At 41.5% G+C, this 22,322-nt stretch overlaps 1 protein-coding gene, 1 non-coding gene and 1 pseudogene across 5 annotated transcripts in view; all 3 read right to left on the reverse strand.

The window, feature by feature from the left end:
• The window catches only part of CDC27 (cell division cycle 27), a 62,653-nt gene extending 56,145 nt beyond the window's left edge, over nt 1-6,508 (reverse strand). For all 4 annotated transcript variants that reach the window (XM_069482749.1, XM_069482748.1, XM_069482746.1 and 1 more), the window contains exon 1: nt 6,378-6,508. In XM_069482749.1, the coding sequence (XP_069338850.1) occupies nt 6,378-6,404 (27 nt within the window). In that variant the 5' untranslated portion in view covers nt 6,405-6,508. The remainder of the gene's footprint in view (nt 1-6,377) is intronic.
• Nucleotides 6,509-7,733: 1,225 nt separating this feature from the next.
• Nucleotides 7,734-7,840, reverse strand: LOC138392688 (U6 spliceosomal RNA). The gene has a single exon (XR_011234974.1). It is a non-coding gene; the product is annotated as a U6 spliceosomal RNA (small nuclear RNA).
• Nucleotides 7,841-17,784: 9,944 nt separating this feature from the next.
• On the reverse strand, nt 17,785-17,939 carry LOC138392647 (U2 spliceosomal RNA; annotated as a pseudogene).
• Between the last annotated feature and the right edge of the window lie 4,383 nt (nt 17,940-22,322).

Raw genomic sequence — 22,322 nt, forward strand, 5'->3', positions numbered from 1 at the left:
AAGCAGGTGCCTAGTAAATGTATGTCAAATGAAAAAACAAATGATCTTTACCTTCTGGCAGTTATCCCGCTGTTAGTATTTTTTTTTTTTTTTTTTTTTGAGATGAGACAGGGTCTTGCTCTGTTGCCTGAGTTAGAGTTGCGGCATCATAGCTCTCTGCCACCTCACCACCTCAAACTCTTGGGTTTAAGCGATCCCACCTGCCTCAGCCTCCCTTGTAGTTGCAACTACCACCACACTTGGCTATTTTTTCTGTTTTTTTGTAGAGACAGGGTCTCACTATGTTGCCCACGCTGGTCTTGAACTCCTGGCCTCAGGTGATACTCTTGCCTTGGCCTCCCAAAGTGTTAGGATTACAGGTGTAAGCCACAACACCCAGCCAGCATTCTTGTATGTTAGTCTTAGCCTTAAGTCTGTCTGTATTTCTGGATGTATATTAAATAATTAAGGATCTCTGGGAGTCTCTGTTGAAAGAAACTGTGATAAATAGAAGAATTATTTTATAATACAAATAATTACCACCTTATTACTCCTTTATGAAATCTGGGGATTTCTTAAACACCCATGTGTTTACTTTTGCCGTAAGTGAAAGAAAATGGTTAAGTAGAAAGAAGACCCAGGATTTGATGTTGGAGATGACCTGCACGCAAACTTGTGTGCCAGCTCTTCCAGCAGTGTCACTTTAGAGAAAATATTTTTCTTGGCCTCAATTTCCTCATCTGAAAAATGGGGCTTTATTTCTTGCAGTTGTTCTGTGGGTTAGATGAAATGATACATATATAATGCTTTTAGTATATTGACTGGCACACATTAGGCACTTAAAACCTTTTCCTTGCCTATCTCTTAACATAAACAAATTCAATAAATATGATTTATAGTTTCCATCACATAACAGCTCTCCAACATATCTGCTACAGTTGCTTTTGCAACACACAAGCCACAAAAGACCCAAATGATTCACCAGCTATCTTAGTACTATGGATCACCTGGAAAATTTGACACATATATACTAAAGCCATAAAACCCCAGAACTTTGAATTTTTTTCTTTTTAAAGTTAATGAAATGAAAGAGAGGAAAAGTATCATGATCAAGAGTTCTATCCATTTCTGATTTAAAAATCAAGCTTTACTCGGAACAATATCATACCTTTATTGCCAATTATTAAGAGCATCAGAAAGAGACAGTGAGGTCAGCCAACTCAAATTTCTATAAATCTCAGAAGTAAAACTTGCCAGTTAGAGAACCCCACATACAGCTTCCATCCCTGCTCTGCTCAATCACCTCTAAGTTCCTGAGTGGTGGTGTCTCTTATAGGGGACTGGAGTAGGGAAGGAATTAGTCTCTAAGGTACTACAAATTAGTATCTGAGGGTGAGCAGAGCTAAAATCAGCTCCTCTGCCCAACTGATGGTGTGGGCCTTCCCTAAAAGAACAGCCCTCAGTCAGTGCATTACTGCTAGAATTTTTCCTACAAATTAAAGCCAGATGGATGAAATGCTGCTAGAAGAAAGTTATGAAGCCAAACAGAGAAACACTCCTTCCTCCTCTCTGCCCAAAAAATATTTAAGAGAAATCCCCCAATTAAATCAATGGGTCACCCGTTGCATTAACTTAAAAGATAAATAAACCAACAGCATAAAGTTGTAAAATTCCTTACTTGCTAGCTATTCTTAAATATGAAATATTATTTTAAATATAAACAAACCTCTGTAAGTTGTACTCAGAGTTAAACGTCACTTCACTATCTTTTTTGCTACAGAAAATTTGTTATAAATTTTATGTTTTTGTTACAAAAATTTTTTTATACTTTTTTGTTCTTGTTTTTGTCAAAAAATAAAATAGCTGCCTCTTTTTAGATCACAAAACAAAGGGACAATGAAAGCTTCAGATAATATAAGAAGGTATAAGGAGAAAAAAAATCACTGTTGAATTTTCATATTACACGTTATAATCTAATTTCTAGAACACTAATTTAGTTTAGGTCTACATCAATGGTTCTCACTGGGGGCAACTTTGCCTCCCCCAACATTTAGTACTACAAGGGGGCACTTAGTGGGTAGAGGTCACGGATGCTGCAAAACATTCTGCAATGCACAGTCCCTAACAAAGTATTAGCTTGCCCAAAATGTCAATGTTACAAAGATTAAGAAATCCTGGTTTACATTACCATGTAGCTGGATTATTCTACTAGTTTGTATGTCTAACTCTTGTCTCCTCCCTCTTCCCTAATGGCACCAGATTAGTATTCCTAAAGTGCTTTTATTACATAATTCTGCTCAAAAACTCTTCTGTTCACATAATGGCTATTCATTACCAACATACATTAAATCTAAACTTCTCAGCCTGGATGAGTCCCCTATAACCTGATTCTACCTGACCAGTAAAACCTTATCTCTTCCTGCTTTCGATTTCCATTCTAGCCAAGGCTGTAATATGTTACTGTTCTCTTCTTAAACCTGCGGTCCCCAACCCCGAGCCCCACCCCGCAGTCCATGGAAAAGTTGTCCTCCATGAAACCGGTCCCTGATGCCAAAAAAGTTGGGGACTGCTGCTAAACATCATTCTCAACTTTGGTTTGCTCATGCCATTTCCATGTCAAGAATATTCTTACTTTTCTCTATCAATTTGAACTCTTCCCATTTTCTAAGGCTTTAAGATTTACTCCTTCAAGAAACCTTTCCCATTTTTCTGGCCTATAAGGATCTCTTTTTTTTCTGAATTCCTTTATTATTGTCTGTGCAATCAAATATATACTGACTTGTAACTTTATCCAATGTTTCCTGTTAAGCATTCTTATCTTCCCAACAACACTAGAACTCTCAAAAGATTAGGGGTTATGTTGCCATATTTCTTTTTTTTGAGACAGGGTCTTGCTCTGTCCCCAGGGCTAGAATGCAGTGGTGTCATACATAGCTCACTGCAGCCTCAAACTCCTGGGCTCAAGCTATCCTCCTGCCTCAGCCTCCCAAGTAGCTGGGACTATAGGTGCTCACCACCACGCCTGGCTAATTTTTCTATTTTTTGTAGAGATGGGGTCTTGCTCTTGCTCAGGCTGATCTCAAACTCCTGGCCTCAAGTGATCCTCCTGCCTTGGAGGTTTGGCCTCCCAAAGTGCTAGGATTACAGGCATGAGCCACTACACCCACCTTGTCTCCATATTTCTATTTGGTGGTCTCACAAATATCTCCAACTTAATTTGTTCAACACAGAATTATTAATCACCCTCCTTCAAATCTGTCCCCCCAAAGGATTTCCCATTTGTTAAATACAAGCAATCATTCTTTTTTTTTTTTTTTTTTTTTTTGAGACAGAGTCTTACTCTGTTGCCCTGGCTAGAGTGCCGTGGCATCAGCCTCGCTCACAGCAACCTCAAACTCCTGGGCTCAGGCTATCCTCCTGCCTCAGCCTCCCGAGTAGCTGGGACTACAGGCATGCGCCACCATGCCTGGCTAATTTTTTTCCATATATATTTTTAGCTGTCCATATAATTTCTTTCTATTTTTAGTAGAGACGGGGTCTCGCTCTTGCTCAGGCTGGTCTCGAACTCCTCGAACTCCTCGAACTCCAAACAATCCGCCCACCTCGGCCTCCCAGAGTGCTAGGATTACAGGTATGAGCCACCACGCCCAGCCCAAGCAATCATTCTTGATACCCTCCCCTACACCTAATCAATTTCCAAGTCTCATTGGTTTTACCTCCCAAATATTTCTTGAATTTCTTCCTTTAAAACATCTCTCAAATTTACCTATTTCTTTCCTATTCCAGTGCTACCACTTTAGTCTAAATTACTTTCATCTCTAAAACTACTATTTTTACTATTGCCAGCCCCCTCCATTACATTTCTCATACAGTAACCAAAGTATGATACTCTTTGAATCCACGTTCCAATGCTGTCCCTAGTCATCACAAGTCCAAAGTACCCCCGCACTATCTAATGATCTCTAAAACAACATTGTGTATATAATACCCAATTACTACAGTGCTTATTAAAGCAATTTTCAAAAGGCTTGTTTACAACTTCAACACTTCTGTGAAGTCTTACTTCTAGGAATAATTGATAAATCTATATATGTCTTTGCCTCTTTTTTAAAAAACAGATTTCATCAGGTGACATTTATAAACATCCAAATAAGCGCTCATTGAAGTCACTTAGGCAAGCGTGTCTTCCCAAATAGTTATTAAAAATAAAATTAACTGACAGAACTTCTGCCTCATAATATGTGAGGCTTTTGTAAAGACTCAAATATAAAGCAATACTTTTCTATGAGAGGTAATTTGGGGAGGAGCTTTAATTTAGGCATATATGGTATATCAGATTGGCTATTCCATGTTAAAACTTTGAAGAAAAAAAGCAGAAAACAGTTGCTCATCTTTTCTGTCAACTTTTTCCTATACCTAGTAATACCACCAACCCTGAGGCATTCCAAGAAAGGAAATAAGTTTCCAGCTTACTCTCATTCCTTCCCAAATACATGCAATCTGTCACCAAAAAAAAAAAAGACAATATATTACTTATCTGTCCTATTTTTATTCTCTTCCTTACTTAATTCCTTTCCCATCTGCAGCACTATCCCTGATTATTGATTTTTATCAGTGGAGCCAAAGTTGCTTGTTCCTACCACCGCTCTAAATCCCATCTTGAATGGCTCCTTACACTATAAATTACAACCAAAATTCTTGCCTAATCAAATCCTAAAACATCTTCCCACCATCCCAAAATCTAATGGACAAAGCCAGTGTGGAAAAAAAAGAGGCAAATTTGACCTTTAAGCCTTCAACGTATCAAAGAGTATTACTGCAAAAAGTACTCTCAGGAAAAGTAGGAAACCTGATGGATACTACCTAGAAATGGGATACATATTTCTTTTGTTTTCCATGCTTTTATACAGGTTGAAATTATTATTAAAAAGTGGTTATATGCTATCAATGCAACTAGTTTATCACTTGAGAAGACTTTTGTGGCCAGAGAAGACAAAAGAATCATTCATTATTAAGACAAAAATTATAAGAATATGAAATAGAAATTAAACAACTTGAGTAATGTCTTATCCATTTAATTTCATGTTAAGCCTCAAAAAGTTTTAAAATGGACTCTGAACTAGTAAGAGGAATTTGGATGGAAAGAAATAGCTCTGGCAGAATGGATACAACTTACAAACAGGTAAATTTCCTAAGATAGAATCCTGCATCATATTCATTTAAACACTAATATCTACTACATGTAAGGAGCTGGAGAAGAAGCTAAACTAGGAGAAATGAGTATTTCACGCTGTTTAGAACAATTAAGGAAATACAGAAATAGTGTTGTATTAAAATATTTACTATTTGATACCACAAGTCGATTAAGGGGAATATGAAGTAATTTCTAAAATCAGTTTGCTTTATAACTTCAAAATAAAGTCTTCCACTCCAAGACGGCAGTTGATAGAGGTCAACTTTTCTGACCAAGTCAAAGATCATCTGGTGGGATGGTCCCTCAGACTGGTCCATTACCAAGGGACAAGAGATGAAGTTTCTTCAGATGTCAGCGGGAAAAATGACTTGGCATTGCATCACACACTTAAAATCCAATAGGATTTCTTCTATGCCAACAGAGTACTGTGCCTCAAAGCATACCTTGGTGTGGTCGGGACAGAGAAACTGACAGGAAAACCATTATTTATCTTTCATTTTCTGAACACCTTATAAACATGCACAATAAAATGCTCCCGATCCCCACCACAGGTAATGAAAAAACCCAGATTTGTCCTTTCCTCCTCCTCCCCTTGTATAGGTGCTTGCACCTCAGCACTGAGCCTTGGAGTTGTCTTTTCAAATCATCATTGTCCAGTGGGAAATTCACTGAGAGAAAGGCAACGTGGGCTAGGAAGTCTGTTGGCAAACAGAAATCTGTACGAAAAATATCGATCTCACCCTCCCTCTACCCGCTCACATAAAACAAAAACAAAAGCACCCCCCGCCCTCCAAAACTTGCCCTACCATTATGAACACCATATAAGCTCTGATCAAATGTGCTTCTCAATCACCTTTTAGGCAAGAGAACCCCCGGGGCGTGTTTTCGGCCCCTCATCTCTTAACCCCGGCCAAGCCAGGCCCCTCGACTGACAGGAGGGGCTGGCCAGACATTGGCTCCGACGGAAAAGACGGTATTATCGCCGAATCCCGCTTACCCGAGGGGTAGAAGTAAAGTAGGGCCAGAGGTAATACGGCTTAAGTTGCGGCCAAGCCCTCCTAGGTAAGGAAAGGTAGGCAGGTCCCGGCAGAAGGGGAGGCGGGAGAAGCAGCCGGGCCTAGGCCGCACCAGGCCGCGGAGTGGCCATACGCCGCTTTCCGACCGAGGCTGCGAGCCAAGCCTCAGAGAAGGGGGTTCTCATTACCTGGACGGGTTCCTGCAGCACCGTCATCCTTGAGACTCAGGCCCACTTTCTGCAGTACCTCAGGCCCCCCCCGTAGCGGCTCCGGCCCGGCCAGCCCCGGCTCATTTAAACTCACCAGCGACCGTTACCGGGGGATGGGGGAGGCCGAGCGATTGCCGAGCACCTCCGAGCGGGACACGGAAATACCCGAAGTGGAGAGATCCGAGCGGAAGCCAGACGGAAAAGCCCGAAAGGGGCCGGAAATACCCGAAGTGCGTCGGCGGAGGAGGTGACAGTTACCGGAAATGGTCGAGGACTACCGGAAACTACCGAGTCTGACCGAGCGCGTAGGTTCCTCTTCTGAGCCACGCCTTCATCCCCGCACGCCACGCCCAATCGGCCTCCCTAGACAGGGCCACGCCCAATCGGCAACCAGCAGGCTGGGCGTGGCGTGCGGGAGCTGGAGGGGCGCGTGACGTGGCGGGGCTGCTTTCTCGGTTCGCGGCTCCGCCCTCTTGGATTAACTGGTGTGCGGTAGATTAAGCAAAGGGTAAAACACCAGAGTTTGGGGCTGACTTTAATGAATCAAGAAGTATTTGTCTGTTGAGTTTAGATCATTCATCCATTCCAGAAGTACCTACTTTGGGGGAAATCGGAGGAAGTTAGGGAGGATGGCCGCTCTCCAAAGAAGTAAATGGCCTCTGTCCTCAGGGAGATTACGATATATTTAAAGGAAAAGCAGTGTAATAAAGAATGTTACATTATGTGTTGCCTGTTATAAGTGATGTAAAAATTCAGAGGAGAGGGAAATTAATTGGGATTAAGATGAGGAGGCTTTCATGGAAGGAATAAAAGGTTTAAACTGGGCTTTGAAGGATGGGTAGAATTAGAAGAAAAGAAAGTATAGCTCAAGTGAAGGAGGGGAAATAAGATCAGACGGGTAAGAGTTAAGGCATTATAAGTGGAAATAGTTACTTAGGTAACCAGATCATGAAAAATCTCAAAAGGCAGGTAGACATTTTTTTTTTTATTCTTGATAGCAGAGGCTTTCTGGTGTATTGGAAAGAGTAAGGGATTGGAAATTCAGAGGCCTGGTTTTGTTTTGTCTCTGGCACTGACTAGTTATAGGTCCTTAGGCAAATTACTCTCTGAGCTTCTATTTACTTGGTTTGAAAAAAATGACTAAGATAATTAGATGCATTAACAGATGTGGCTGTGTCTAGCACAAATAATAGGCTTTCTCAGATTTCCTTTCTGCCTCTTCTCCCCCGCCAAAAAAGAGTAAACTGGGGAACTGTTAACATTTTATTTTTCAGAAGATGAGAAAAATGGGTTTTTATGTGTGTGTTTTTAAAATTTATTTTATTTCAGAATATTAAAAATATGGAACGCTCCATGAATTTGCGTGTCATCCTTGCACAGGGGCCATGCTGATCTTCTCTGTATCGTTCCAATTTTAGTATATGTGATGCCCAAGCGAGCACTGAAAACAGTTTTTGAAGGTTCATTTTCTAGTCAGGACTTCTCTAGGCTAGATGTGGGACTAATATTTACTCTATTGTGTGGAAATTTCCCTTCTGGTTAGCATATTTTATGCAGATGAAATTTAGTTAGAATGGGTCACTACCTTCCTTTGGGTGACATTGGAGGGAAGTGTTTTTTTTTCTTTTTTGACACCCCTGAAAAAGCTATACTATATCCTTCTCCACCAGCCATCTCTAGTCACTGCTTTAAGTTCTTTTTTTCTTCTTTTTTCTTGCTTAAGTACTTAAAGACCCAAGAAGGGGCTAAAGTGATTTTTGGCTGCCTTGTGCCCTGTTCTTTTAGCAGGATTATGCTGGGTGGATATGGGTGGGAATAGACTTTATCAATCTAAATAAGGAAATTGAGGCAAAATCGATATAGGTAGAGTTTATTGGAGCCAAGGTTGAGGACTGCAGCCCAGGAAACACTGGGAAGTGCTCCAGAGAACAAAGGTGGGGCTCAAGTTTTTAAAGAAAAAAGGATGAATCAGGAGAGGGGGCAATTACAAAAGTCGTTTTTCAGGAATTCCCATTGGTTTGCAGAAATAATATTGATTTGTGATTGGCTATACATTATTCAGCTATAGGGTATGAGTTACGGTGTCCAGCGTATGGCATTATTAATTTAATTTATGGTTACTTGGTGGTGACACTCAGTCTAGAGTCCACATAGCAGACAGCTTCAAAATAATTACTTACCTCAAAGGGGAGTGAGACATGACTGCTATCTGATTTTAATGCCTCTCTAGGTCTGATAATTTAAAGGGGCTTACATTCCCCAGATAAAAAGTTTATTTTCTTTCCCACCTTTTATGCTGACTTGTATAGTAGCTGCTAGCTATTTAAAGCAATTTAATGAGTTAAAATAAAATGAAATTTAAAATGAAGTTCTTCGGATGCCCTGGTCACATTGCAAGGACTCAGTAGACACAAGTGGCTAGTGACTACTATACTGGACAGTCACACAGACATAGAAAATCACCAGTATTGGTTTGACTAGGGCTGAAAGATGCAAGATGGCTTCACTCACAAGTGTAGGGCCTCTGTGCTAGCTGTTGGCTGGGTCCCTCAGTTCTCTACATGACCTTTCTCTTCACATTGACCTCTCATCAATCAGTCATCTAGCCCCAGTTTTTTTTTTTTTTTAAAGCCAGTCAAATTTAGCAGTGGGGGGGGGTTTGAATACCAACTTTAGTGACACTAATGTTAGTAAGTTCTGCTAACTCACTACCATCGGACCAGCCGAGCCCCAGTTTCTTGACCTGGTAGCTGGCAGCCAAGCGTGTGAAAATGGAAGCTGTGAGGCCTCTTAGGACTAGTCCTATAAGTTAAACACCATCACTTGTTGCTGGTCATAGTAAGATACAGTGCCAGCCAGGATTCACCAGAAGGAGAAATAGACTTCATCTCTTGATGGAAGAAGTGGCAAGTGACACTACAAAAGGCATGTGCATTCAATGGGATCATCAGGCCATCTTTGGAAGCAATCTACCATACCAGGTATGAGACAAGAGAATCTCATAGTGGGAATGGAAAGAAAGGGATGGGTAAGAGATATTAATTACTCTTAGAATTTCACCCTTTCAACTGAGCACAGTACCCCAGATTTATTCTGATCAATTCAGACTGCAGTAAGACTATTACTTTTATTATCTGGACACTTCTATTATTGACCGAAAAGGAAGAAGCTGAGGCAAAATTAATATAGAGAGTTTATTTGGGCCAAGGTTGAAGACTGCAGCCCAGGACACACTTCCAAATTGCCTTGGGGAGTGCTCCAGAGAACAAAATAGAGGCTCAAGTTTTTAAAGAAAAAAGGACGTATCAAGAGAGGAAAGCAGTTACTAAAGTTCATCAGGAATTCTCATTGGTTTACAGAAATGATATTAGTTAGTGATTGGCTATACATTGTTGAACTACAGGGCATGTTGCATTTTATGGCTACTTGACCTCAGTTAGTCTAGAGCCTGCATAGCAACTGGCTTCAAAAGGTAATTATTTAGCTCAAGGGGGAGTGAGATGTGACAGCTAGTACATTTTAAATGCCTTTCTGGGCCTGATCATTTAAAGGGGCTCACATTCCTAAAATAAAAAGTTTTTTCTTTCTTACTATTCAAGTAGATTAAAGTTGGTCAGGGCAGTGGCTCATGCCTGTAATCCTAGCACTTGGAAGGCTGAGGTGGGAGGATCACTGGAGGCCAGGAGTTTGAGACCAGCCTGAGCAATATAGCAAAAAAATAGAAAAATTAGTGGGATGTGATGGCACACACCTGTAATCGCAGCTACTTGGGAACCTGAGGTTGGAGGGTCACTTGAGTCCAGGAGTTTGAGGTTACAGTGATCCAAGATGATGCCACTGCACTTTAGCCCAGGATACAGAGCAAGACCCTATCTCAAAAAGATAATAATAAAAATAAAGTAGACTAAAGTTATATTTACATTTTTTAGCAGCCACATGACACTGTTTGTTCACGCTAAACTTGTGGTCATTTTACAAACTAAGCTTCTTTTCAGACAACATGCTGCCAACCCAAGTCTCGTATACTTGTGCAATGGGTTTTTGTAAACCTAAATGTAGGACCTTACCACAGAGGATACATAAAGATGGTATTTTATGTGTGAAAATGTGTATCTAGAGTCAGCATTTAAAGAGACTGTGAGGCTTGGCACTCTGGCTCATAGGCTTAGAATGTGCCTAAAGCCTTTTTTTTTAACCTAAATAAGAGCATCTCTTTTCTGTGTGTTGTTGATCAGACTGATACAGCTGTTGTGGTTTTCTACTCATCCACAGCAAGACCATGTTGTTTGAAATACTCTGAGATGGGGCGTTTCAGAGCATTGTTACTTCCTTCTCCGTTCCTGATTGACCTACTTAAACTCATCATCCATCAACCACTTGGGCATCCTGCTGTCTTCCATTATCCAGTATATTTGGCTGGTGAGTGGAGTTGGGTTACAATAAGCGCATTCCAAAGATAAGTTGTTTCTTCTCCTTAGTCTATTTCTTAGTCTACTCATATTCAGTCCAATTTGGAGGCTGCCATTTAGGGAAGTATTCAAACAGCGAGATGTGGTAACATTAGCAAGATGCAGGTCCCACTGAAACATAGCTCAGAGTAAGCGAACTCTTCTTCTGAGTTCCTTCAGGCCTCCTTGTGTGCACACTTCATTTTGTCCCCATTGCATGAGGTCTTATGTCCTCCTTATCTTACCTGACCTTGTGGCTCTTCCCCCTTTGCCCCCCACCATGTTTCCTCCTCCCTCTTGGCCAAATCATCCCTTTTCTTTGGTTTCTGTAGTGACACAGTCTCTTGACTTTCCTCGTACCGCTCTGTTCTTCATCAGTTTCCTTTGCAGCCCCTCTGCCAGCCCTTTTAATGTTAGAGTACTTCAGGGGTCTGTTTGGGCCACCTTCTTACCCTACACTTTCTTCCTAGGCAAACCTCTCCATGCCTGTGGCCTCAGTTTCTCCTCTACAAATTGTCCCCAAAACTTGTATCTCCTGCCAGACTGCTTCTTAGAGCTCCAGATCCAAATTCATGACTGCCAACTGGATATCTCTATCTGGATGTCTCACACATACTTTCTTCAGAATGGAATCCCTTATTCTCCATACTTAAAGTATTTCCTCTCCCAGTTTAAGACATCACCATCTTTTCCATGGCCCAAACCAGAAACCACTCTTTTCCTTTCAGCCTCTAGGAGAGGTAAAATTTCTCCTTTACCCTCTTAGGGTTTCCAGCTGTGCTTAAGAATTAAACTAACATTAGACAGATCAACAGGAGAAAAGCACACAAATTTTATTTAATAATTTCTACATGTATATGGGAGCCCTCACAGGAAAAATGAAGACCCTAAGAAGCAGTTAATGCGCAACGCTTATATACCATGTTGGGCAAAGAGTAGCCCATTGTGAAAACGGAACAAAACAAAGGGATTTGGGCTTGGGCAGTTAATTATGGAAAAGTGACTAGGAAGATAAGGGTTAGTTTAAAAAGGTTTGTACAGATTTCTCTCAGCCTCCACTCCCCGTCTGTGGTTATAAGAATGTCTTTCTTTCTCCTGGTATTGGGAGGGCACCTTCACATGGGAGCTTTATCTCTTCCTTTTAGGAAGGAAAAGGAAGGCCAGAGTGCCCTTCTTGCATCTGTTGTTTTTCAAGTGCCTTTGGCTCAAAACGACCATTATGCTGAAGTGGCGTATCTTGGGCATATTTTGATTCTCTACAACCCCAACATCTAGTTACAAAGACCTACCAATTTTACCTCCTAAATATAACTTCACATTTCTTCCTTCCTCTAGTCCAACCTACCACCAAAAATAAGTCTGAGCGTGTCAGAACTCACCTCCCTAAGCAACCCTTTCACTTGTCTTACCAGGCCTTCCGAGGGTTGGTACCTGCCTCTTTATTCAGACTCATCTCGCCCATCTCCACTTTATAGTCCACACTGCAGCTTCACAGAATTTCTGGACCCACTCTCTTGCCTCAGAGGCCTTGCATATACTGATCTCTCTGTCCGGAAAACTCTTAATTCCACTCTTCCCCTGGTTATCCCTGCTGATTTTCCAAATGTGCTTCTTCCAGGCCTTTTCTGACCCACTGGAATTGGTTGGCTATTCCTGCGGTTGCACTAGTGTTACCAGACTTGTCATTACTCTCATCTCCCTTTATTGTAATTACTTGTTTATCCATTTCCTGTCTAGCCTATAAGCTCCATGAGGGCAGAAGCCCTGTCTACCTTATTCTCTGTGTATTCACACACCTAGTACAGTGTCTGGCATACAATGGATACTCATTCTTATTTGCTTAATGAATAAATGGAATAAATTCATTATTGCAGTAAGCTATGATGATGTCCCTGCACTCTAGCCAGGGTGACAGAGACCCTGTCTCAAAAAAAATAAATAAATAAACTCATTCCGCTCTTATTATTTTTTGTTTTTTGATTGATGTTACAGACTGTTCCAAATTCATATATTGAAGCCCTAACACCTGGGGTGGGTGTATTTGGACATGGGGTCTCTACGAAAGTAATTAAGGTTAAATGAGGTCATAAAGGTGGGGTCCTGTCTGATGGGATCAGTGTCCTTACAAGAAGAGGCACCAGAAAGCTTGATCTCTCTCTGCATGTTCACAAAGGAAGGGTCATGTGAGGACACAGGGAGAAAGCTGACATCTACAAGCTAGGAAGAGAGTGCTCACCAAAAACTGATTTGCCAGCACCTTGACCATGGATTTCCAGCTTCTGTGAGAAAACGATTTTTGTTATTCAAGCCACCCAGTCTGTGGCATTTTGTTATAGGAGCCCAGGCAGACTCCTATTTCTGTCTTGTCTTCCTAAGGAAAGGGCCAAATCTTATATTTCTCTATATTGTTCTTTGAAAAGCATCACATGATGCTTAAAAAATAATTGAGTGATTAATGTGGAAGCCTTTATGCATATTACTCCTTCTTCCTAAAATATTTTTCCCTTACTCTTTTTATTTTATTTATTTATTTTTTGAGACAGAGTCTCACTCTGTTGCCTGGGCTAGAGTACCATGGTATCAGACTAGCTCACAGCAACCTCAAAATCCTGGGCTCAAGCAATCCCCCTGCCTCAGCCTCCCGAGTAGCTTGGAATACATACAGCTGAGTACAACCACACCAGGCTAATTTTTTCTATTTTTAGTAGAGATGAGGGTCTCATTCTTGCTCAGGCTGGTCTCAGACTCCTGAGCTCAAGCAGTCCTCCCGCCTCGGCCTCCCAGAATGCTAGGATTACAGCCGTGAGCCACCACACCCTGGCCCTCTCTTACTCTTTGACCAGCTAAATTCTACTCATCCTTCAAGCCTTAGCCTCAATATCACATCCTCAGAATATTCCCTGTCCTATCTAATCTAAATTATCAGCAATCTTTGATCTTTTCTTTCATAGCATGTATGGTAATTTTTATTATATTTCTTTAATATTAATGTAAGCTCCATGAAGGTAGGGACCTTGGCTTACCACGATGTCCCTATCACCTAGCACAGTGCCTTGTACAAATATTATAAATATATTAAAATATTATAAATATATAAATCTTTTTGGAATATTTTATTGAGTGACTTGACCACTTAATTTTGTCTCATTGATCTAAACTTGATGCTTTTTGACTTCCCCTTTCTAGACCCAGAGAACATACTGGTCTTGCCTATAAGTCTTTAAGGGATTTATTTTGTTTTGTTTTTGTGTTTTCTTTTTTTAGTTCTTCTTTTTTTCTCTTTTGTTTTTTGCTTTTTTTTTTAGTCCTTCAGGGATTTACAGTCATGGCAGTGTTCGAAGTTTTGATGCTAACCAGAAAACACATCTTGGTCTCTTGGTTGAGAGGTCTGAGATGTGCTAAACCGCCTATGGCTAGGAGGGCCAGGACTGACTGAAAGACACAGGGAAAGAAACTACCTGGGTCCCAACTTATGGTGGTTCCACTGACAAATTTTTGTCTTTCCCATGCTGTGAAAGCCATATGAATTCAGTATAAATTGTACTTTGAGTACTCAAACAACCTTTTTATTTTTCATTTTCAGTACAGTATTTAATAAATTACATGAGATATTCAATGCTTTATTATAAAATAGACTTTGCATTAGATGGTTTTGTCCAACTGTAGGCTAAGTGTCCTGAGCATGTTTAAGATAGGCTTGGCTAAGCTATGATGTTCAACAGGTTAGGTGTATTTTTTTTCTGAGACAGAGTCTCACTCTGTTGCCTGGACTAGAGTGCCATGACATCAGCCTAGCTCACAGCAACCTCAAACTTCTGGGCTCAAGCAATCTTTCTGCCTCAGCCTCCCGAGTAGCTGGGACTATGGGCATGCGCCACCATGCCCAGCTAATTTTTTTCTATATATTTTTAGTTGTCCAGATAATTTCTTTCTATTTTTAGAAATAGGCCCAGAGATGGGGTCTCAAACTCCTGAGCTCAAACCATCCACCCGCCTCGGCCTCCCAGAGTGCTAGGATTACAGGCGTGAGCAGGTTAGGTATATTAAATGCATTTTTGACTTATGATATTTTTAACTTATTATGGGTTTACTGGAGGCTAGGAGCACCTGTAGGAAAGGCAGGGACTGTATGCAAATTAGCTTGCTTGCAGTAGAGGCTGAGTATGCTTGGTTGAAATGGTGGTGTTGGGAGAACTGATAAAAACCTCTGGGTTCCAGGCTGATAACTTTAGATTTGACAAAATAGACCCAAGGAACTGCTGGTGATGATTGAGCTGGGGAGTTACTCATGAGAATGGAATTTGAGAAAGATTATGCTAACAGCTGAGGATTATGTGAATTGGAAGAGAGAGAGACTAGGGGCTGGGAATGCGGCAGAGAGGCTGTTAGGGAGTCTGGGCAGCTCTAAATTTCCATTATTCTAGGATCCTAGATGGTTGAATCTGAAAAAAAGATAGAAAATTAAAATAGTTCTGAGCTACTAATTTAAAATAAGAAATATTATTATCCAATTCCTTCTACTGAAGGCATTCAGATTCTAACCAGAAGGCTGCTTGCTAAATACAGACTTAGAACCAAAAGAGTAAATTGAATGTTCTTACTGGCTATTGTCTCTTTTTCCTCAGAAAGGACATATATACCTGACTGCTAGATAAAAACTTATCTGTATCATCTTGAGTGGATGCTCACCAAAGAAGAGGTTCTCTGTTTCTCCCTTTTCTAGCTAGGTTCTAGGTGGATGTTCATTCTTTTCTAGATAAGTTGCAGAGCAATTTGATTAAACACAGACTTGATTATATGCCAGTATTGAGTATGCACCATAGTTGCTTTGGATAGACTTTGTTGTTTGTTTGTATGTGTTACAAGTACAATCTGGGAGATAGAGGATGTGCAAAACAGCCCATGGCCTGGGTTTACTTAGATGAGAAATGTCCAAAGATCAGCTGAACATGTGAAGCTTGAACAATTTGAGAAAGAACTTGGGACTGGAAATATAGATTTTTCAGGCAGAAGTAAATACATTCTTTTTTGTTTATGTAATGCCTTGTAAAATCTTGGCGAGACTATTCAACATCATATTAAAATTATGTATTTATATATTTGCGTCCTCCGCACCTAGACAGTGAGCTCCTTGGGGCCAGGCATGGCCTCTTATTCATCTTAGTAAAAGTACCTGCATACTGTAGGTGCTCAATAAATGTTAGTTGAACAAATGAATGAGAGTAATCTGAATAAAGGAGATAAAGGAGAGGAGGGTCAGTGGCAGAACTTTGTGGCTATAAGTACAGCGGAGAAGGCCCAGAGAGAAGAACCTTGGATCTAGCCACAGGGAGGTCACTGGTGTTGTGCTAGGGAGGAAGTCAGAATTCAAGAAGTAAAAGAGGAAGGTGGCAGAAAGGGAAACCGAGAAAAGAGAAGCATCTTTAGCATTAAAAACACATCCTCAAATGCTGAGAAAAAGTGCCTGCTAAGGGTTTGCGTCTCTTTTTGTTTAATGAGAGCTACTCGTGCTGTGGGTGGCAGGTCATCTCTTTCATGGATGCCTCCGTGGGCCAGGCTACTCCCTGAGAGAACCCTTCTCAGCCCTACCAGCTCCCACTGTTGCCTTGGAGTAGCGTCCTGGGTTCTAGTCTCAGGTCTGCCATGACTCATAGTGTAACCTTGTGCAAGTCACCCCCTTCTCTCTGGGCCTCTGAAGTCCCTTGCAGCTGTCAGCATAGCAGGGACAATGTAGTCTGGATGACTGGTGAGGATTCTAACTTGCTCTCTGCTGCTTTGCAACTATTAATCTCTTTGCCAAACACCAGCTGTCCTGCCCTCTGCTTTAGACCCTTAGGCGGATTCTAACCCACCTGTCGTGGGGCCCCTCCCACTCTCCTCTTCACAGAATTCAGTTCACAGGTATGTCACTAGGCGGCACTGCCTTGATTGCAGCACAGAAATGAATTTCAGCCATTTAAACTGACGGTTGAGTGATTAGGCCAAACATGTAGAGTTCTCTGCCTATGCTAGAGCAGCCGAGGAAATGAAGTTTGAGGGCTAGTTTTACTGTGGTCCATGAAATTGAATTTTAGACACCTTTCCCTTCCTTTTCTGCCTTCATGTTTGGTGTTCTGGACCTTAAGGGTCTTTGAGCCTTCAGGTTATTCATTGCTTTATTTCTCTCTCTTTTGTGGGAAGGAATAATATTATTATGTATATATATATACACACATAGAGGACTGGGTTGATCATTTTCCAGATTTATGGCCTTATTTCCATGTAAGTTCTCTCTTGTTTAATTGCTTATTTATTCCTTTTTGTCTCATTGCTCTATCCTTCCAAACCACAGCCACCATGGGCAATCATTGGATATTTTTAATGTGTGTTTCGTTGCTTGTGTGTGTTCTTAAATAATGGAAAATGCTTCCAGTAGGCATATAGTTTAAAATTTTTTAATAATATTTAACCCAAGACACCAAAATGTTATCATCTCAACTTGTAACCAATGTAAAAATGACTAATGAGATATATTACATTCTTTTTTTGTACTTCAAAATCTAGTGCATATTTTACTTTTATACCATATCTCAATTGGGATGCTAAATTTTTATCAGAAACACTTAATCTATATTTAGATTTCATAAAATTCACAGTTGAAAAAGTAGAGTCAGCCAGGCATGGTGGCACATGCCTGTAGTCCCAGCTACTCGGGAGGCTGAGGTGGGACGATCCTTGAGCTCAGGAGTTCGAGGCTGCAGCGAACTATGATCACCCCACTGCACTACAGCCTGGACAGACTGGGTGACAGAGTGAGATCCCCGTCTCTAAAAAAAAAGTAAAAAGAAAAAGTAGATTCATATACCTAAGTTGTTCCAAACATACTTAAAAGTTTTCCAATAACAATTTTTTCCTTTAATATTTACATGAAATTGACAAAACTGCTTCATTTATTTTAGAAGAATTGATTTGACTTTGAAGCAAAAACATACCAGTTTCAAAACTACATCTGCCCTAGTTAAGAAAATTCACTGACTCTTGTGTCAACTCAGTATTATTAAGCTGATAAGAACAGAAACTACACTTGATCTTAGCCAAAAGGTTGAGAAGCAATAACTCAGTATTATTAACATGAAATTCAAAGGAGTAGTGTATAAGCTGAAAAAGCAACTCTAAATTTATTTCAACAAAATAAATATCCAAACATTCTTTAAACTTTTCTTGTTATTTTTGCAGCCAATTTACATAGTGCTGTTGATTACAATTAAAATCTCCTACATATTTACCTTAGAAGAATGTGTATTTATTTGCCTTACTAAAGGTTTCAATTTTAGCATAAATTCTTGTACCTGTCTAGCTAAGATGCATGTAAGTGTTTTCTTTCCTTGGAGCTTTGATTTTAGCTCATTCGTGTACAGTGAGACTATATGTGTGTCTTCTTAATTTATAGAAATGTTATCGTGCTTTATATCTCAGTTTGCTACTTATCATGAAGTTTCTCCCGTGTGCTCCTAACTGCTGCACACGCCTTCATGGTGCAGGCTCACATCTTATCTAGGCATTCTTCCAGAGATGGAGAACCAGATCGCGTCCAATCCTTGCCACCACAAATCATGCTGCAGTGAACATTCTTATTCATGTCCGTTACAAACTCACATGAGATTTATTTCAGCTATATATTTAGCTTGATTGCCTTTCTAGACCAGAAAGCATTTTTACTTCTATTCTCCATATCTTTTAGCTTTCTTTTATATAGTTTCTATTTTTTTGCCTTTCTCTCCCCCCACCCCCTTTCTGGGAGATATTTTTTCTCTCTCTCTCTCTCTTTTCCTAGCCTAGACAACCAGGGAAATAGTCTCTCTTTTGTCTTTCAGTTCCCTAATTTGTTTCGCAGCTGTGTCCATTCTCATACTTTTCGGATCAATTGTGTGCTCTATTTTAGCGATTCATTTTTCATACCTAACATATGTGCTTGTTTTTTTAAAGCTTTTTTTTTTATTTCAACTGTAACACTTTTCAAATAGTTGGTATTTTTGTATAGTTCTTTATGTTTTCTTTTTCTTATATCATATTGGTAATATTTTCCTTTATCTGTTGGCATTCGTATTAGGCTACTTTTTAAATCTTGGTCTGTCTGTTGTATTTCTATTTAAGGTACGATCTGTAGTCAAGTAACTTGTACCTTTTTGAATTAATTGTGCTCTTCACCTTTCGTTATTTTGTCCTTGGGCATGTAGTTTGCTCTGTCCAGCAGTGCCTACCAGTGCCACTGAGCTGAGGGATTGAGGGTGGGAGTGAATGAGCCCCCAAACTGAGAATCACAGGCACCAAAACTCCCAAGTCAGTCAGGCCCAACCACAAAATAGCTCCTTATGTCAGAGCTTCACCCTTTCCCCACCAGGGAGAAGCAGCCTTAGGGGGAGGCACTTTTTAGATTGCAGTTCACGTGCCCTGAATTAGAGGCGTGAGGAGGGGAAATATCTGTCCAAAGTTAGGTTGCCTCCCGGCCTGTTTTTATCAGCTCCTCACAAGCACGGGGCATCTGCAGTGCCCCACTGTGACCCTTACCAACACCTGGACCACAGTTTGCGTCACATCACATCACGGCAGGTGAGGAAGTAGCACTGTTTGTTCCAAGACCGTGGTGGAGGAAAAGAGAGATCAGAACCCTCCCCCACTTTTCTTTTTTTAAATCATTCCACAGCTGTGCCTGGCCACCTCCTGGCCCTAATTAAAGCCACCTTACACACACACACACACACACACACACACACACAACCCCAATTCAAAACAAGGCCCTCCCCTTCACCCAAGGAGTTTCTCACAGTTTTCTTCATTTCTTGGTATTTTCTCTTAGTCATTCTTTTGAGATTGGCCTTGGGAAAGGGAGCAATGGTCACACTAGTTCATTCAAACAGGATTCAAGCTTAAGGATTTTGAGCACTTGCTCTGTGCTATAAGCATGCCACTTGTATTAACTCATTTACTCCTCATAACTACCCTATGTAGTTATATTAGCAGCCCTATTTTACAGATGAGAAAACTGAGGCATAAAGAAGTTAACTAGGCCAGGCGCAGTGGCTCACGCCTGTAATCCTAGCACTCTGGGAGGCCGAGGCGGGCAGATCCTTTGGGCTCAGGAGTTCCAGACCGGCCTGAGCAAGAGCGAGACCCCATCTCTACTAAAAATAGAAAGAAAGTAGCTGGACAACTAAAAATATATGTAAAAACTTAGGCGGGCATGGTGGCGCATGCCTGTAGTCCCAGCTACTCGGGAGGCTGAGGCAGGATGATTGCTTGAGCCCAGGAGTTTGAGGTTGCTGTGAGCTAGGCTGACTCTAGCCCGGGCAACGGAGCAAGACTCTGTCTCAAAAAACAAACAAACAAACAAAAAAAACGTTAAGAAGTTAACTAAATTGCCCAAGGAATTAACTGAGTCAGGACTCTAACCCAGGCAATCTGGCTCTTGAGTGGGCCTTTTTAACCTCTGCTTTGCAGTGAAGTCCAGATTACCCAGTGCTCTCTGTGGGGACAGATTAACATAGTGTTGGCCAGGGCATTGCCCCATGATGCCAGGCTGATGAGACATTGGCCAGAAGTGAGAAGGGAGGATGACAAGGACAAGGCATTAAAAGCCAGGTCTGCTGTCAGCAGCATTTGATCCCAGGCAGGAGTTTCTAGTAGATCTCTCTCAGGGCAGGACACAGGCCCTGCGTGGTCAGAGTTAAAGGGAGGAGGAGGAGGAGTGTTCGTGAGCCCATCCCATATGAGGGCTGATGTCAGCTCTCTGTGCGTTTGTCTCCGAATTTGACATCTGATGTAAACTGGTTGGTGTGAAATTCTGTCCTCTGTTTTCAATCCATTGAATTTGAAGTCCCTCCAATGGGAGCATCTGGGTGGGTTGGATCAGCTCTGGCTCAGGAACCACTAGATGCTTCCCAGAGACGGTTGCTCGGCTGCCAGAACCCACTGCTACACTGTGTCCTCACGCTTCCACATCTCCTTCTTGCCTTTTCTCTGATTTGTCAACACGCGTTCGAGGGCAAGTCCCTGTGGTAGGCCCTGTGCAAGATAATCCAGATGGACGAGATCTGCAGGGGAAACCTCTGACTCCGGTTACTGGGCTCTAATGAACTGTGGGCATCAGGAGTTTTAATAAAAACAAGGCCAGTGCTCCGTATCTTGATTATTCATCCGTAGCTCTTTCTCTGAAACCACAGCTCTCCTCTAGTTGCTTCTGAAGTGCCAGGCACTTTTTTCACTGGGGTTGCTGAAAGAGAATCAGAAACTGATTTGAGCTGGGGTGCCTGTGGCCCAAGGTTTCAGGCAGGTGGGCTCCTCCTCCAAGTGTTTGCTGACACGCAGGCTGCCTGGCCCTAGAGACCAGCCATACGCTTACTGAGCTGCAAATATTTTACACTGTGGGTTCCAGCTGCTGCCCTTCCCCCTCTTCCCTTCCTTTCCTCCTCTTCCTCATTCCTAAACCCACACCTTACAACCCCTTAGCCACTGCCACATTACCTTGTCCCTCCCTCATGAGGCCCTCTCTCTGGAGTTCCTTCGGGAAAATCTCAGAAGCCTGAACACACCTCTAGTTTCATCTGCCTGGCAAAGCGAAGTGAGATGCACATCTGTGTTTCCTGTGCGGCCAGAGCTTGTTTGCAGTGCCTTGCTTACATTATTCCATACAAAGCTCATAAAAGGAAGTGTTTACCATCAAAAGTCCTGAGGCTACTCAGCCCGCCATTAGGAAGTGACTTCAGACCTATCATTGCCTGTCTCCAAAGTCCCCACTGTTTTGTGATTTGGGATGTTTTTAGAGCCCCCTTCACCTTCCCCAGCTTTCTAACCTCGTAGCCCTCTTCCCATCTAGACTTGATATTTTGCTGCTTCTTGGAATTTAATAAACAAACAAATAAATAATAAAGGAAATAAAAGGAAAGCACAGCCTTTTGAGGACATACTTCTTTCTATAGTAGAATGACTAGAATTATAGGCTTGTTTTTTAACTGGAAGGGGAGATATTTCATTCAATGGTTATTTAAAAAGTTTTAAAGCATGGAACCATTTCTTAGAAAATGATCGTGGGAACTCCAGCGTGTGAAACACGCAGGCGTGGCGCTGACTGAAGCGACGGTGGGGGAGGGAGCGCCAGGACCTGGCCTCTCAGTGTCCTTGCAGCCGGAAGCATGTCGGTGGAGTTTTAGGATTCTGTTGAGCTTTGAAAGCTCCTGATTATCTTTCTTTTTTTTTTTTTTTCTTTTTTTATTTCAGCATATCATGAGGGTACAAAAGTTTAGGTTATATGTACTGCCCTTGCCCCCCCCAATTATCTTTCATTTTAGAGATAAGCAAGCTGAGGCCCCGAGAGGGGAAGTGGCTGGCAACGTCAGGACTAGTGCCCGGTCTTCCAGCTTCTATCAGGAGCTTCTACAGAAATCCCAGTTTGTGTAATCTCTGTGCAAGCCCCGCAGGACGCCTAGTCTAGGAAGGGGTG

Source organism: Eulemur rufifrons, chromosome 9, assembly GCF_041146395.1.
Source record: "Eulemur rufifrons isolate Redbay chromosome 9, OSU_ERuf_1, whole genome shotgun sequence".
In the NCBI taxonomy this organism is placed as follows: domain Eukaryota; kingdom Metazoa; phylum Chordata; class Mammalia; order Primates; family Lemuridae; genus Eulemur; species Eulemur rufifrons.